Raw genomic sequence first — 18,905 nt, forward strand, 5'->3', positions numbered from 1 at the left:
TTACATGACCAGAAAGAAGAAAGCGATGGTTTTTTGTAAAGAGTCCTGATGGTTACCCAAGGCTTGGAGAAAGGCATGGAATGGACATGAAGGAGGAAGGGTATACACTCTGCTTCCCTTGTTTTGACAGCAGGGCATAGAGGGAAAGAGTATAAAATCGTATTTCCTAACAAACAGAAATGCCAGGAACCAGCTCAGTGAGTTCAGGATGGAGAGAAGCAGACAGACAGGACAACCCACTGGTCTGGAATCCTAAAATGAGAAGACCCTGTTTTTGAGTGTGGGTGTGAGGAGAGAATTTTCAAAGGTGACTTTTAAGGATTTGCACCTGGGTTATTGGAGACAGAGCCATCATGGGCAGACTTGAGTTATCCTGCAAGACAAACAGGTTTAAGAACATAAAGAAGCTCTTTGTTGATTTGAAACTTGTGAAGCTTGAGATGCAAGTGGAAGATATGTAGGAAAATAGGCATGTCTTGCAAAAGGCAGGTGTGGAGCTGGAGTTGAGAGACACACTTGAAACTGTTTTATTGGAATGAGTGCGGACGCCTCAGCTCTTGGGCAAACTTGGGGTTTCTGTGCAAGATCACAGGAATGAGATCTCTGGCTCTGCCCTCTACCCTCTGGACAGAGGTACATCTAAGGGGAATCTCAGCCATGGGAAATGTCCCCATGGTAACATGGAAACCCAAGAGATAGCATTCAACTCGCTGGAGCTTTTTACCCACACATTCTTTACATGTGCCAAATCCATTTTAGTTTTACATATGGCCCTGTTTGAAGTTGCATTGGAAAGCAGGCTTAAAAAAATGAGAACTCTTTGGGATTAATAAGGAGTGAAGAACATTCTCCCTGTGAGACTCAAAGCTGCAGTTGACTTTCTTCCTCACTGTCCCACCTGCCGCACACTCCCCAGGTGCCACTAGCCAAACTCCTGAAATGCTACCACTAAAACCTCTGATTTGATTTAATGCAATTTGCACAATTGACCCTTGAAAATTAATTTTGCCATCTCATGAAGAATACTTAACAGGGGCTCCTGTGTTCAGAAAACTGAAGATCTGTGTTTCATTTGGTTATTGTGGATAAGCCTTCCACAGACTTCCATTTCAAGGCTCAAAATATTTGCAGAAGTATATTTTAATGGAGATGGTATTAGAATGTTAAAGTTATCTGAAATTAAGCTACTCAAAAGTGATAATTTTAAAGAAATGCTAAAGGTTTTTGCATAGAAGCAAATATGTCATCACAAAAGAGAGGTTCTCTTTTGTAATTGTCAACTCTGGTACCTGAAATTATTCATTTAATACCCGTTATGGGATATAAGATTTTACATAAATGTTATGTGTAGAAAAAACAGTATCTTAATCGAACATACTTTCTGTAAACTGGGAGGGCAATACAGAGATTCCAAAGTAAATTTCATTTGCTCAATAAGCTATAAATACACAACAATTGATTTTCCCATTCCTAAAGAAACTTTTCTGATAGCTCAGTGGTTCTCAGTCAGACTTGCTGGCGATCTGGGAAGGGATCTGCACAGCAAACTTCCAGTGAGTGCTGGTGCTAGCTATCAGTAGTTTTGGAAGATAATTTTGGGGCTAGAATTCATGCATATTCCTTCCTTGGGAAGATGAAGTGAGGGAGGTGCCCCAGCCTGCCTGTGTAGATAAAGCATCCCTTACTACAAGTCCCTCCAAAGGCATGCCTGATGTGTCTTCCTAGCCAAACTTTGCATTTTTATACACAAACGGTCTAAGACAGTAGTTTTTGCCTTGGTTTCACGTCCCAAATATGGAATGGAACAAGTAGAATGCATATGATGCTAAATAATAATGCTTTACTGAAAAAACCTTCAGAGCCTTTATTTTTAAAGAGGTGAAAGAAAAAATATTTACCAGAAAAAAAATATTGCTATGGCAATGTGTTCCCCCACAATTTTTGGCCTGAGGGCCCTTTTAAATATAGATTGAATGGGAGGAGACGGGGGCATGAAGCAGATGGTTCATGCCCAATCTGGGCTTCCTGATGAGGATTCCGGGTCATTTTTCCCACTCACAGTGGGTTTCTCCTGGCTGTCGTCCCGAGACGGCTGGACTCACAAGAATTAGAGAAGGTGCTTCAGCGTCCACCTGGTCATCTCCTCACAGTGAGAGCAGGTGCCCTTCTCTCAGGACACAGACTATGAGATGACAGCTGCATGCATGACTGTCTCGTCTGCTGGGCCCTGAGGCCCCTGAGAGCCGGGGTTCTGTCCTGCGCCCTCCACCTTCAGAACCTGGCTGCATTCACAGGAGCTTCACACAGGCTTGCAGAATGAATGCTTCTTCAGGTTGGAGTGCCTTAACAAGCATTCATTCAGCAAGTCTGTTCCAAAAAGCGTGGAGTGCCAAACCGAAGAGGGCCTTTTGAGGACCCACGTTTATTTTTAGGCTATGTCTCCTTAATCTTTCCTGTGCTCTTTTGTGTATGACAATTACACAAATACAGCTGATCAGACACCACCCTGGAATAGTGAAGTGGTGACAGATGGTTCTTTTCAGGTTGTAATACGTGGTGCAGATTCCCAGGAGAGAAGAAGCCCGGTGTTCTCCCAGGCTTCCCCCTTTAACTCCGTCGGGAGCCCGGCTCATTGCCCACATTCTTCTCAGGAGCTCACATCCAGACTTGGTACCAGAAGCGCTGGCGTGATTGCACCACATCCTTCCAGCTGTGCAGCGCCTGAGCGTCCCCTTCAGGTGACACAGGTCACACTGTGAAAATGGGGCACACTTTCCTTAGCTTCCCTTCTGCATGGAGTCAAGAGATGCGTGGGAAGCTGGCCACATGTCCCGTTCCCTATTTCCCTGACCTCGGTCCCTTCCAACTGGATTTTTCACCTTTCATCCTTTTTGATGTTCTTCTCTCTCTGCTCCTTTTATGATAAAAATGATCTTTTTTTTTTTGTTACCTACTAAACCATTTTCTTTTTCATGCCAAACATTTCTTTGAGAGGTTTCATGTTGATTGTTTTGATTGAGCTGAAATTCACACAACATAAATTACCCAATTTAAGGTGATATTCCCAATGTTGTGCAACCAATACCTAATCTAGTTTTAGAGAATTTTTCATCATCCCTGAAGAAAACTGTGCGTGTAGTCAGCAGCTACTCTCCATTCCCCACCCAGTCCCCTTCCCCCAGCTCCTGGCAACCCCCAATCTGCTTTCCATCCCTATGGGTTTACTTATTCTGGATATTTGATGTAAATGGATTCATACACTATGAGGTCTTTTGACCAGATTTTGTTCACTTAGCATGTTTTCGAGGTTCCTCTGTATGGTGGCATGAATTGTCACCTTACCCCATGTTAAGGCCGAATAATTTTCCATTGTGTGGATCTACCACATGTTGTTTATTCATCGTGTGATGAACATTTGCGTTTCTACCTTGAGGTTGCTAGGAAAATGCTGTTATGAAATGGGTGTACATGTATCTGTTTCAGTACCTGTTTTCAATTCTTTTGGAAATATACACAGGAGTGGAACCACTGTGTGTGTTTAACTTCTTCAGGAATTGCCACACTGAGTTCCATGGCAACTGAGCCATCCGCAGACTGTTTTGTTTGTTACATACCTGTGCTCTCAGCATCTGCTTTTACTAACTCCCCTTGATGACACCTCTCCCTCCTCCATGGGTCTCCACCCTGTCCCCGCCCATCCCCGATGATGCCTGTCCCTCCTCCATGGGTCTCCCTTTGCAGTTTGGCAGATCACTTCAAGAATCCTCAGTGCATGTTCTAAAGTAAAGATACAGAACCCTGATAGTTTAGAACCAGCTTTGCCTCCATACTCATGGAGTGGTTTGGATACCAAAGTGAAGTCCCAAAATTTTGAAAACAAACTTTTCTCCATCACAACGATTAGTCTGTTATTGTAATCCAGTGAACTTATTTGCATCGACTGCCCTATTTTGTCCATAGATTATTTCTTAAATGAACATGTCTCATGCTGTTCTATGCAGCCTTTAATGGGATGGAAACAGAAGGCTCTTAGAAACTAGAATATTTGGTGACTCTCATTGTTCTTCTTCTCTGCCCATAGGTATCATTCTTCCTCTTCATCATCTTCGTGGTGTACACCATGCTGCCCTTCAACATGCGAGACGCCATCATTGCGAGTGTCCTCACCTCCTCCTCCCACACCATCGTGCTTAGCGTCTGCCTGTCTGCAACGCCGGGAGGCAAGGAGCACCTGGTCTGGCAGGTGAGTGCACCTCCACATCCTTGGAGAATGACTTTCCACATCCCACCAGGGGTTGAGGCAGGTGCTGCTGGCCCATTCAGGGTGTGTGTAGTATGGTACCTGCAGCTGTTCTCTTTCTGCCCCTTGAGGCTGACCCCCTACAACACTGAGGAGCCAGCCCCACTCTGCTGCCATTGGTGGGATCCACAGTCACTTAGCAATTAGCAACTGCAAAAGTAATGGTAGCAGGAAACTTGGATGTGACAGTTCTATTTTGCGATTGCTGAATGGTGGTATGATTTTGATGATCAAAAGGTGTTCTTATATGTTATAATTCAGCACTCATTTTTATAGTAAAGTAACTTATACGATTAATTTCATAGTTTGTTCCCACCTTCACTCTACTTTGACATTCAAAACCCTCTTTAAAAATTCTCTTCATTTTAAAATTTTCTATCGGGTCTATGAGCATTAAAAAATACAGTAATTCTTTAACATGCTACAACAATAAATTTTGCCTTACTAATTAATAGCATTTCAAAGAAGCCATTCCATTTAGTTAAAAACATTTTAAAAGCTGTCTGATTTCTGATGATGTACACCTACAAACATGAGGGTGATTTGGAGCTATTCCTAATGTTCTCTGTTTTACCTATTAAAAGCATGTTTAATTTGCTCTGTGGGCATCAACTGCAACAAATGCAGCCATGGCATAAAATGCAGTGGGGCTGAGAAAATCGCAGTTGTGACAGCACTGTGCCATTCTAAAGAAACTTTAGGCATAGGTCACCTAAGCCCTGCTGGGTCTGAGAAAGCAGTTTTTCATTCAGTTGATGTGCTATTTCATTTGGAAACTTGAGGTGGAAGTGAAGGCTTACTCTTGGGTCTATAGTAGTCTCTCTCATTTGGAAAGCTTTCTGGGGATCCCTTTTTTCAGTGCTCATCTCCTGCTGCTTATAACATCACATTCATTAAGAGTAGCCAGGAAAACTGCATTCATTAAGCATCCTTTGTCCACACTGACTGTAGAGGCAGTGGCCTCTAATTTTACACAGTGGGCTAGCGTTTCACCCTGGCTCATTTGGATATGACTAAGAAGCGCCCACTCCCAGGAAGAGGAGGAAGGCCATATGGTTCCTCTCTGCATTGCCTTTGACACATGCTAGGAACCTGCACCACCTGAGACACAGACAGAGGCCAGCCAGTAACCAATCCAACGAGAGAATGAAGGTGGGTGTTTTATGTTTATTTTAATTTTTATTTTTTTCTTGAGACGGTGCCTCGCTGTGTCTCCCAGGCTGGAGTGCAGTGGCGCAATCTTGGCTCACTGAAAGCTCCGCCTCCCGGGTTAACGCCATTCTCCTGCCTCAGCCTCCCCAGCAGCTGGGACTACAGGTGCCTGCCACCACACCCAGCTAATTTTTTGATTTTTTTTAGTAGAGACGGGGTTTCACCGTGTTAGCCAGGATAGTCTCAATCTCCTTACCTCATGATCCGCCCACCTCGGCCTCCCAAAGTGCTGGGATTACAGGTGTGAACCACCGCGCCCGGCCAATTTTAAAATATTTAAATGATAAATAAAGGTGGTATGTATTCAAGGTGTGCAACATTATGACTTGCTCGATGTATGCATTGTGTAATGGTTGTCACATTCAGATTAATGAACATGTCTATCACCACCCACGCTGTATGTTACATCCCCAGCACTTATTCATCTTATCACAGAAAGCCTGCAGCCTTTAACCAACTTTTCCCCATTTCCCCCAGCCCCTAGCCCCTGGAAACTACCCTTCTACTCAAAAGAACAATGCAGCCTTGCCTGGGATGAAGTGCAAGAAATGCCCCTGTGTATATCATCTCTACCCCAGCCTTCACTTCCTGTTTCTGCACTTCAGAGCCTCTCCCGAGGATGTCTGTGGGGCATTTCTCCTTTCTCCTATAAATTCCACTCTTCCATCTTCTCATTTATTTGAGCTGTTAAGCTCAACATTAGGTGTTCACATATGGGTCAGGGTGGTGGGCATATTTTTGCAGTAGAAATGAGAAAACAATTTGCTCAGCTACTTTACATGCTGAAAATAACTGTGGGAAATCCCTTCTCACATGAGCAATCAGACACTCAAACATGCTGTGGCTCACAGCACTTTCACCGTTTGGGGTACCTTGGAACACATCCCTTGAACACTTTGTACTTATCCTTTCTGCTCCTTCAGGAATAAGTGAAGTGTCTGCTGGTGCAGATGTAATAGGACAAAAAATATTTCAGAGGTTTTAATACCTGTCGGTAAGCATCAAATAGGGTTAAAACAAAAAAGGGAAAAGGAAGTGCTGCATGAAGAACTTTATGTATTGCAGGTCACTGAATACTGTATTCTTTATTGAGCTTTTTTTTTTTTTTTTTTTTTTTTTTTAAGCATTTTTATTTTCCTGCATTGGTAAAAAAAAAAAAAAAAAAAAAAAAAAAAAAAAAAAAGTGGGAAAGATGGAATCTTAAATTTTTATTTACTCAGTTTCAAAAACTGACAAAGAAAAATACATCTTATCATCAAACAGCCAGAGATGGGGTAATTCTAGAATAGCACAAAGAATAAAAATGCTTCACTCCATGGTATTTTATAAAGGAACAGCACCCAAAAGAACAGAATAATATGAAGTCCATTTTCCATTTTCTCAGAAACAATTTCACAGTAATTCCAAGAGCTGGGAAAGGTGGAACACGCGAACAGATTTGAAATGGGAGGTTTGTAGGTAAACATCACAGTAATGAAGAAAGGAGCTTTCAGTACCCTTGGCCACTGTTGGAAATATAGCTTAAAAATACCACTGGTTTGAGGTTCCAGAAAAACACTTTATTGAGTCTTTTTTTGCATGGTGTATATAAATTAGAATGTTACAAATTTGGTGGTTGCATTGCTGCAGTGTAATTGTTGAATGTAACACTATTTGTAAAATAAAGGATACTGTCCTGATATGAAGAAAGAGGTTGCCCACAAACGATAGTCAGTATCACCCTGCCTTCTAAACCGTCAAAGGAAGAGTGCATTTTGTTTAGCACAGATCCATATTAAGAAGTTTTTGTTTCATTTTATTTCTTTGAACATTGGTAATCCACTAATAGCACGTAGAACTTATCTCTTAATCAAAATATTCACTTAAGATAAATCCATATTCTCCTTCCCTGCTGCATAAGAGAGTTCATTGTTCACAGGAAATTCATTTTTACTAGTATTTACCTTGAAGTAGAAGGCATTCTCAGGCTATGATATATCACCTAATTAAGGAAATTTAATTAATAACTGAAAGTTACGGATGGTATTCCTTAACACATTTTCAACTCGAAGTATAATCACTAATGTATTTTGTAACTTTTATTTTGAAACAATGACAGACTTACCAATAAGTTGCAAATGGAGTATAGAGAATTATTTTTTTTTTTTTTGCTAAGCCATTTAGAGGTAAGTTGCCAATCTGATGCCCCATCACCCCAATGCTTTAGTGTGTATTTCCTACAGTACCATTCTCCTACATTACCACAAGACACCTGCCAGCGCTGGGAAGTCCACATTGCTTTGTGACTGCCATCTGATGCACGGACCCTATTTAAGTTCTTGCAGCTTTCCCAACAAAGTCTTTCGTCACAAAAGGACCTAGCTCAGACGCATGGCATGACACATGGCAATGTGTTCTCCAGTCTCTTTGATCTTCTACAGGATGGAACAATTATTTAGTGGTTCTTTGGCCCTATGATCCTAACACTTTTGAAGACTGCAGGACTGTTATTTTGTAATATGTCTTTCAACTTGAGTTTGTCCGATGCTTCCTCATGAATAGATTCCGGTTCTGCATCTTTGGCAAGAATCACAGAGCGATGGTGGGTGCGTCCTCCCGGAGCACAATCAAGGCTGTATCGCTTCTCTTTGTCTCCTTACCTATGGTGTTCACTTGTATGATGGCTCTGTCCATCCAACTCTTTCACGTAGAAATTACTCTTTTCCTCTTTGTAATTAAGACATATTTTGTGGAAAGGCACTTCGAAACTAGGCATATATCTTGTTTCAATTTATTTATTAATATCTATACAGTCTTGTATTTTCCTATTTTATTAAATTGATTATACACCATTAGCATCACTATTTTATTTACTTATTTATTTATTTAGAGATGGAGTCTCGCTCTGTTGCCCAGGCTGGAGTGCAGTGGTGTAATCTCATGGCTTGCTGCAACCTCTGCCTTCCAGGTTCAGGCAATTCTCCTGTCTCAGCCTCCTGAGTAGCTGGGACTACAGGCACACGCTGCCATGCCCAGCTAATTTCTTTTTTGTATTTTAGTGGAGACAGGGTTTCACCATGTTGCCCAGGCTGGTCTCAAACTCCTGAGCTCAGGCAATCTGCCAGCCTCGGCCTCCCAAAGTGCTAGGATTACAGGCATGAGCCACTGCGCCTGGCCACCATCGCTGTTTATTTTGATGCCCACATTGTCTCTGATTTGTCCAGTGGGCACCTCTTCAAGCTGGCCTCGGTGTCCTCTTGACACATTCCCACCATCCTTGGAGCCCTTTCTTGCTTTCTAGTGGAACAAGATCTTTCTGGCTGATCTTACTCCTTCCTGCTCCAGGCCTAAAATCAGCCCTCTCTGATTTTAGGGTCCTGATTCTGATGAAAGAATCAGGAGTCCTGATTTCCTTTTTTTTTTTTTTTTTTTTTTTTTTTCAGTGAACAGCATTTACAGACATGATCTAGGCATTAGGTCTTGGGTGTCACTATACCAAGGTGAGGCCCACATGCATTTACATCCACATTACAGATGTGCATGTGTGTGTGTGTGTGTGTGTATGTGTATGTGTGTGTGTATACTAATAGGACTTAACAAGGACATTTCCATTTCCAAGCAACCATAGGTTTCACTCCAGTTTTTGCCCTTTCAACTGTAGCTCCTTTGACTAACAGTAAAAAATATCTAGCTTCCATGATTTATGATAGATTTCCTTTATCGGACCAATTTGTGTCTGTAACCAGCCTCCTATTTCTACTGCCATCCCCTCCTCACGTACAGATGCCTCCTCCCTTGGTTCTTGCTCCAATCCTTGTACCCAGTTTGTCCCCTGCAAGCATGTCTCCCTCCTTTGCCCGGGCTCTGACACCCCACATATGTGTGGGTCCCCTCCCCTGTCCCAACTCTAATACCCCACACATGTGTGGCTGCCCCTCACCTGGATGTCCCCTCCCCTGTCCGAGCTCTGACACCCACACATGTGGGGCTGCCCTGCACCTAGGTGTCCCCTCCTCTGCTCAGGCTCTGTCCCCTTGTGGTTGGCTTTGCCATTCTGGATGCACCTCACACCCAGCTTTGTCATCTTTGGATGAATTTGGCCTCCCGCATCCACTGCTGGTGCAGATGCTTCCTTACAGGGCCTTGTCTGATGCCTTTAGGCCTGAATCATTCTGGAAGGAAGGAGAAGGACAAGAAGAAAAGAGAAGGCTGGGAAGGGAAGCAGGTGGTAAAATTGGTTCACAAGTACAAAAATGCAGGTAGAGAGAAGTATAAGTTCTAGTGTTTGATAAACGGCAGGGAAATTATAGTTTACAACAATTCATTATATATTTCAAAATAGTTAGAAGAGAAGAATTGTTCCCAACACAAAGGAAGGATAAAGGTTTGAGGTGAGGGCTACCTTAACTACCCTGATTTGATCATTATACCTTGTAAACAAGTATCAAAATATCATATATACCCCCAAAATATGTACAACTATTATATATCAATAAAGAAGAGAAAACGAAGGGAGAAAAGGTAGGACAAGAAAGAGAACTAACACATTTTGAACACAGCAATTATTAGTGAAAGAGGAAGAGATATTTTTCAGTCACTCTCCGATTTATTTCATACTGTTCTCTGCAAATTTTTTAAATAATTGTTTTCTCTTTGTTATCCTAACTGAATTTCAAAGAAACATTTTTCTGGAGTCTGGGATTATGAAGACATACTGGAATCCCTTAATGATGGAGGGAAGACAATATTTAATTATGAGAAAACTTAAAGAGAAACAGTTTTATATTATCCATGTAAGAAGAATGTATCATTTCTACATGATACATTTAGCATACAAACCAAAAGCCCCTAGTAATTCATGATTAACTAGAAAATAAAAATTGTACTTATATCATAGGATAACATGCATTTGGCTGTAAGTTCCACGATAGCAGCAAGGAGTCTTTTTTGCTTAACCGTCATATCAAGGCAAAGGGAAATTGAGACTAGGTAAAGAAGACGTGAAACCCTCCTCTCCACCCACCTCAATTGTGGCGGCTGCTTCCTGCCTGGGCCCCAGGGGTGGTGGAGGTGGTGCAGCCCTCAGAGGATATCAGATGCTGGGATCATGCCTTCCAGCCAGGCTCAGTGGGTCCAGAGGTCAGGAGCCTCGGTCCAGCCTGAAGCTTGTGCTTGTTTAGTGCTTATTTCATCGTAAATATACATCGTGCCTGTTCTTCATTTGCTGTACTTTTGTAGGTTAGTATCACTGTTGGCATAATAATGAGCCAACCCCCAGGAATTTCCATATATTCCTATTTATAAATCATGATTGCACTTTGTATGTGAAACTCACTTTTCTTACATTTTTATTTCCTTGGTATTCATAGCACGTTTTGAATTTTCATTTCATATATCTTTTATTTTCCCTTGAGAGAGAGAGCAATTTGAATATAGATTTATTTAAGCAAGCCAGTTATGTGAGAATCCATATTTATTAAAGAAGCAAAGCTATGGGTCTTACTGATTTTATAACAGGATTACTTGTATGTTAGAGAAATTGTATAGGATTCTTTTACACTGTGGATGCTCTAATAGATTTAAGTTTTGATATAATTTGAAAAATTTTAGATTGCACCTTATACAACAAATCATCTATGCCAAGTGTGTAATCAATAGCAATGTGGATTTGTTACATAACTGAGTCTTTTTAAGTATAATTCAGAAAGTGTATATTGGAGTCTGGAATTAAATTGCATTTAGGATCTAATCTGAAAAGCTCAAAGGAAAAACAGCAGGTTACCAGCTGCCCGGTTTCTGGCTGTGGGAGAGACTAATTATTAGGAATTTGGATCTCTGTTCTCACTGTTTTGTCTTCAGGGTATTAATTTTTTTTTCACAGGAAAAGAGAAAGGAGACCGTATCATTGTCCATTTTGTGTAGCATGAAACTATTGATTGAATAGAATCCATCTCTTAGGTTTAGCAAGCCATTGCTTCCCTGTTCCAAAGGCATTAAAATTGGAAGGAATGGGAGTAAGGATCAGGAGGAACTAAAAATAGGGACGTGCCTAATGTGGCTAAATCCTAAAGCAAATCTAAATGCATTTCTCATCCCTGCTTTCTTTTCTCCTCCCTGGTCCCTTCCCAGGCCTGACACCTATACCTAGGTAGAGTTTTGGTAGGGCCAGTGAACAAAACACCAGCAGTAACATGTAATGCAGGACATCAGACTTTAAAAATGCACTGGCAATTTCTAGAACAAAAATACAAGAAAATTAAAGACATAGAACTTTCGTGTTGGTAACTAACAATTTGACCATAATGGTAGAATGAGACCTAGGTTCATTTTCAGCATTTTGGAGCTGTTTTGTGGAGGGCATTGAGGGAACGGAGGTACAGGGAAGCCCTGTCATAACATGAATTTCTCTTGGAGATTTGATCAAAGGAGCACAAAAAAGAATTTCTTTAAAAATGAAAAGTGACATTAACGGTCTCTGTTCTCTTCTTGGTTCTGTCACCTGTACCCTGTATTCTGCTTATTCTAAGCGACGGGTTTATGTCGAATATGACACTTTACTATAAATTGATTAAATGTTGGCTAGAGGCATCACTCACTAGTGTTTCGCTTGGCATCTTGGCAGTGATTTTCCTCTTAATTTCACCAATCCTTGCATCTTTGGTCCATTACTTACGAAGATAACGAGGCTCTGCTCATTCCAAATGTTTATTTTTTAGGGAGGGGGTAGTTTGTGACAGATACTAATTCTAGGCATCTATTAAGCCACCAGTAATCACTCTTTGAAACCCCGTAAGACAACGAGAAAATCAGCATCCCCCATGCGAGTCACACAGGACAGACTCCTCCTATGTTCTTGCAGCACAGAATGATGAATCTGCTAAGTTATATGAACTGAAGAGAAGCATATATCTGCAGCTTGACTTTAAGAAGACCATTGCTCTGGTTCTAAGAGATTCTCTTTAAAGAGTAAGGAGAAACCCAGTGAGCTGGTGCCGTGGAAGGAGGATGTACACATCATCACTTGGAGACAGTCCAGGGAGAGACAGAGCTGGGCTGATCCTAGTTATCTGTAAAACAGAAATGATTGTCATGGCCTCTTCCTAGGGCAGCAGGGATGAGGAAATGAGGGATAAATGAAAAGGACTTAAGTGGGCCAGGTGCATAGTTAGTGCTCAGAAGCATCAGGTATTAAAAATAATAACTACCTGATGGTAGACCGCAACATTATTATGTTTTCAGGGTGAAACAAACTGGGCAGGCTGGGAGCAGAGGGAGGGGATGTGCTTTCTGTTTTTGCAGCAATAATTGCAGCATGCTTTCTTTGAGAATAATGTGCATCAATTTTTACCTCTCCTAGAAGATGAGAGATCGCAATGGCCAGACTCTGGGCTAGTTATTTTTGAGACCCCTCTCAGCATCTCGTGAATGTCTGGACATGGAAGCAAGTGTGGGAGGGTGGGAAGAGCAAGCATTTTGGCCTTGGGCAGAATCTGGGTTGGCTTCTGCTTCTCCTGCTTCACAGCTGTGTGCAGTGAACATGGAGGTACATGTCCCAGGTCCCCCTCAAGGAATCCTTGGCTTCCTGGCCATTGGGAGTGTTGTCTGCAGCTGGCTTTCAGCCATCAGCTTCTTTGGGGAATGCTTGAAAACACCTGCCAGTCCGAGGTTGTGCCCTTGTGAGGGTGGCCCACATCCATGACTGATAGCATCAGGGGTATAAACTCCTTCCATGTTGGTCAAGTGCAGGCAATTCTGACAGCCATTTCCATTCCAGGGTGTCTGTGAGTTTGCCAGTTGTTGGGCTTGCATAGCAGGTTAGCTTCTCCCTGTGCCCAGCACCACTTCTGTCCTTCCCCACGGGAACTGGTCCTGAGGGCACCCCCTAATAAACCCTGAACCCCGTTTCAGAATCTGCTTCCTGGAGAACCCAAGCTGCAACACTGCATGAGCTTAGCCTAATTCTTTAGCTTGCTCAGTTTTCGAATCTGTAAAATGGCAGCAGCAATGGCCAGCCTCCTTGTTTGGTTTCTGGCCTTGGTGCTGATCAGATGTGATGATCTGGAAGAAGAACCTGGAATCAAGCTAATCTGGTGCTTAGCCATCAATGAGTAGTAGGCAGCAGCAGCAGCAGTAATGTATTTTGCTAAATTTGCATAATTTTAGACAAGCTTTTAGAAACTGGGTGTAAAAATGCTTTGGGAAATATGTTCATAATCAAAACCCAAATGACCTGTGAATTCAGTAAGGCAAGAGTTGGATCATACATGTGTAACACCCTCAGAGTCCAAGTCTGGTTCTGACTGACTGCCCTGTGGTGAATCGGACCCAGACTCAAGGCACTCAACTTCATTCTAGCAAGGTACTAGAAGCCTACACTACACTGATGAGTGCAGTTAGAAAGTTCTGCTAATGCCTGAGGGTCTGAGCTCCTGAAGGTTAATGGAATAGCAGGCTTTGAAAACCCTTGAGACACAGTTCCTCAAATTACTCCTTGGCATCAATAAGGGGGAGAAATACAAGAGTAGGCATATAGAGAGCGGGTTGTCTTAGATTATCATGCCACTGTTTGTCTAGAGTGTTTTGTTTCTTGGAGAAACCCACTTCTATTACCCAGACAACCTGGAGGGCTGCCTTTTCCTCTAACTCTGACCAGCTTCATGGTACCTTGATAATATGAATCTGACCATGCTCCATCTAAATTTTGTGTCTTGAAGACTTGCACTTCTACAGCTCCATGCCTTTGAACCTCTCCTACCACACTCCAGATGAGAAACGGTATTGGTTTCCAAGGGCTGCTGTAACAAATTACTACAAACTTGAATGCTTGAAACAACAAAGATTTACAAATTCTGACATTTGTTATCTCACAGAAATCAAAACCAAGGTGTTGGCATAGGTGGCTCCCTCTGGAGGTTGTGAGGGAGACTGCATTTATGCCTCTCCCTTAGCTTCTGGTGGCAGCCGGCGGTCCTCAGCATGCCTTCGCCTCAGTCTCCATAGGTCCCGTCTCTGCCCCTGTCTTCACATGGCCTTCTCTTTGTCACTGCATTTTCCTTTCCTCTGTCTCTTATAAGGACACGATTCATTGTATTTAGGGGCCACTCTAAATCCAAGATGATCTCATTGAAGCATACTTAATTACTTCTGCAAAGACCTTATTCCAAAAGAGTCATATTTTGAGGTTTCCAGTGGATATGACTTTTGAGCGAGTCTACTTTTCACCCCAACACAGATACCAACACCCACAGTTGGACTGCACTTGTACTTCTTTCCCTCCATGGGTTATTGCAGACTGTTCCATGTATTCTTGAAGGCCAGAGAGTCTGTGGGGTTTCCGTTCTCTTGTCTGCTCAGGCATTGCTAAGCTCTGTAGTGCACAACATATGAAGATAGCTTCTTCGTCAGTATTTATGGTAACATAGGAAAATAAAGCAAAACTACAAAAATTCAGAGTGAAGAAACATATGGGAATTTCACCCTTGTTGAAACAAAACTATCATCCATAGAGCAAACAGAGAAGGCGTTCTTGCCGGATGGGTGCAGATAGGTAAGGCAACTGAACTTCTATTCTTAATACTCCTTGCCTATTTTACAAACAGGTGATATGTTCACATTAAAGAGAAAGAGACAGAGTTTCATAGGATTTTTGGTGCATACACTTTTCCTCCAGCCACTTGTGAGTTCTCTCATTGTTTGTAGTTTTTCATTTGATGCCCTTAGGTTTTCCAGGTAAGTAGTCACGTCATTTTCAAGTAGATTTCCACTTTACATGTTTTAAAACTGTCTTCTCTTTCCAACTGCTTTGCATTGTTCCTCCAGGAAGAAAAGAGTTATCAAGGCAGTCATAGTAGACACATTTGTCTAATTTTTTGTTTAGTAGGATTAATGTTTTCCCTTTAAGCTATCTCCTGGCTTTTGGGTTAACTTAAATAAATTTTATAATGTGAAGGAAGTAGCCATTGGTTCTTATTTAGAAACTCTTTTGTTTTTGGGGTTTTTTTAAAGTGTAAATCTAAAGCTGTATCAAAAGACTTTTTAAAACAAATCATTCGTGGACAAGACAGTATGATTTCTCTCCTTTTGTAATGTGGAACCGTTCGTGGATTTTCAGAATTATCCTCAATAGGTCATGTTGTGTTTTTCTTTCATTTGTGGCTTGGTCCTTTTGACCAATAACTCATTATGGATTTTGCGTATATCTCAATAATAATAATAACAAACACTTATGCAGCACTGGCCATGGGTCAGAGATGATTCTGAGTGCTTTATTCATGAGCTTCTTTAATGTCAGATGTTTTTATATATGTGTATATATATAAACATTTGATATATATACATATATAAACGTTTGACATATACATATATAAACATATGTGTATACACACACATATATATGTATACACACACTATATTAAATGTTATTTTCTATTTTTCCTGTGAAAATATTTCTGTTTAGACTTACTTTCTCTTCAGGATGTTGTTTTTGTCAAAAATATTTTCTTATAAATGCAGTCTCTTTCATTCAAGGTTTAAACTGTATTTCATAAAGTTGAGTAATCTCTTCTCAATGGGAAATCCCTCTGTATTTGTGCTTGCTTTTGCCTGGTTAGTTTCTTATTTTGGGGATTTGCTCTTTCTCCATTGATTCATGATTCATCTGGCTGATGATTTGTTTGTTTTACTTTATTGCTCCAAGAAATGAATTTTGGATATATTTATTATTTTTATTGTTTTACCATTTTTATCCTGATTTTTTAATTAATGTTTTCATTTTGGTTCTCTTTTATTCTGTATTTCTAACATCTAAGGTTAGATACCTAACACACATTTTTTTTCCCCCATTTATTTACGTAAGTATTGAGGCTATACATTTTTCTTCAAAAATGGCTCTCCCTCTGATGTGCTCATTATCATTATTTTCTATATATTTTGCTAATTTGGTTGGGATTCACTTTTGACATCAAGAAACCTGTATTTTATTTTCAGGAAATAGGAGATATATTTTCTGTTTTTATTATTAATTTTAGTTTTACTGCATTCAGATTAGAAATTGTCTATGCCCTTTCTTTTTTGTAAATGTGTTCTTACAATATGAACTCCATGTTGGTACCACCATTGCTGCTTATTTTCACCATTAGCGCCAGAACTTACTGAGCATTCATTGTGTGTAAATCCTCACATCACGTGGTGCTCATCAGTCCTAGTGGTTCCCATAGCCAATGGAGATGCTGACTGTGGGGTCTTTGTGCTGCTGAGATAGACTGTCTCCTACAAATATTCCTTAATAATGTTATGTTCTCTGGAGTCCAGCCTTCCGAGTCTCCTGAATCCAGCAGGGGCTCCTGCCAGCATTCATACCATTGTCAACTCATTGACTTGGCTTTTCCATCTCTGGGCAGGCCCCTCACTTTGGACAGGCACATCTCTGCTCCCTGCTGACACCTGCCTTCTAATCTGTGTTCTTTTCTCGTGTCTTTTCTTGGCTTCTACTCCTGGGCACTGCTGGCTTTTGGTAGCCATCATACCCATGTTGGTGGCTGAGGGCTCTGTCAATTATGTAATGTTGTTGGAAACATAAGTTGCACACGTGTTTCTCATTCTCTTTGGTGTCCTGGATAATTCCCAGGTGGAGAAGAGGAAATGTTGTCTTTGTGTGTCTAACTGGAAATGGTTTGTCTTCAGTTTCTTATTTTGGGGATTTGCTCTTTCTCCATTGATTCATGATTCATCTGGCTGATGATTTGTTTGTTTTACTTTATTGCTCCAAGAAATGAATTTTGGATATATTTATTATTTGTATTGTTTTACCCTTTTTATCTTGATTTTTTAATTAATGTTTTCATTAGTTAAATGACCTTTTCTTTAGTTTCTTAAAAATTTACTTTTTATCCGTGTCTGAACCTAAAACTCTAGAATGAAATATTAAACATAAGATGAGAAAGGGATGAAGAAACGCAAAGATAAAGTGAGTGAGCAGTTTTATCATAATTTGAGATACTCTTCTAAGATCTCTAGCCATTGGCTGGTTTATCTGGTTTAGTAGAAGTTTAGCAGGTTTGAGTCTCAGTGTTGTTTAAAGGGCTTATGCAACTCAACCTGATGTTCTAATCCCTGGGCATTCCTGCTTTCTTTTCCTCTTTTGTATTGCATCTGCCAGAAAACAGACCTGTTTCTGGGCAGACAAGAAGCAGAGCTAAGGCAGTGGCAGTGTCAGTGTCCCTGTACTTCAGTAGCCAGTGTAAATCACTGATCACAAGATACAAGTTGACGTGGTGGGGGCCTCCCCCTGTTATGTTCCTGCTGTAACCTGCTCTTGGTTATTATTAGTTTCTACAGGACCCCTGGTATCACAGTCATATCGTATTTTACTCTGCTTATTTCTGTGTCATTCCCACCTCTCCTTCTGTTGCACATTCCCTGGGCCTTGACATGAGCTTCTGAGATCTTTGGCAGAAACCACAGCTTTGTTTTTGTTTGTTTGTTTGTTTTGGGGATGGAGTTTTGCTCTTGTCACCCAGGCCAGAGTGCAATGGTATAATCACGGCTCGCTGCAACCTCTGCCTCTTGGGTTCAAGTGATTCTCCTGCCTCAGCCTCCTGAGTAGCAGGAATTATAGGCACCTGTCACCATGCCCAGCTAATTTTTTTGTATTATTAATAGAGACAGGGTTTCACCATGTTGGCCAGGCTGGTCTTGAACTCCTGACCTCAGGTGACCTCTCAAAGTGACCAAAGCTTTATAACAGTTTTATTTTCCCTGAGTGCACATAGTATTAAATGGATACATGCTTGACTACATCTAGAATGCTTGAATGAATGAGCACTCTAATGCATGACAAGCCTCCAGGTGTCTTCAGAATCACCCAACCAGGGGAATAATGGCCAGTTTTTTTCCTGTTGCACTCACCATCTCCAAGCATAGCAGCTAAATGTAAAGTAGCTGAGTTAGTGGCGTCCTTTAAAGGTAATCATGAAAAATGACCACGCCTCCAGCATCCACAAACTTTGATGTTATTCTCTTGTCTTCTTCAAGACGAGTCAGTCCATACATGGATTTACATCTCTTAGCTCTTCACATTCATAGTATTATAGAGGGATCAGAGGAAGGATAGGAAGGTGATTGAGGCACTAGGAAATCGGATATACAAAGAGAGGTTCAAAGATGTGGGATTTCTTGTCACTGGCAGAAAAATGAGCTAAGTTTGAACTGTTGCTAGTGATATTAACCTGACCCACAGAAAGCATCAAGGCTGGGGTGTGATTCCAAGCAGCCCCCGCAATGTTTGTCTCTGGAGCAATAGAGATCACCTAACTTTAGCTGTTTAGTCAGAGAAGGTCACTATTTTAATTTCCTATTAATATAGAAGAAAAGGCATTTTCAAAAATACTATAGGAGACACTGAGGGCATTAATTG

General features: G+C 41.2%; 1 protein-coding gene across 3 annotated transcripts in view; it reads left to right on the forward strand.

Annotated features, from left to right (window-relative positions):
• Nucleotides 1–18,905, forward strand: part of ADCY2 (adenylate cyclase 2) — a 431,918-nt gene that overhangs the window by 118,054 nt on the left and 294,959 nt on the right. For all 3 annotated transcript variants that reach the window (XM_010378289.2, XM_010378287.2, XM_010378288.2), the window contains exon 3: nucleotides 4,082–4,243. In XM_010378289.2, coding sequence (XP_010376591.1) covers nucleotides 4,082–4,243 — 162 coding nt within the window. The remainder of the gene's footprint in view (nucleotides 1–4,081; nucleotides 4,244–18,905) is intronic.

Source organism: Rhinopithecus roxellana, chromosome 3 (genome assembly GCF_007565055.1).
Source record: "Rhinopithecus roxellana isolate Shanxi Qingling chromosome 3, ASM756505v1, whole genome shotgun sequence".
NCBI classification, from domain to species: Eukaryota; Metazoa; Chordata; class Mammalia; order Primates; family Cercopithecidae; genus Rhinopithecus; species Rhinopithecus roxellana.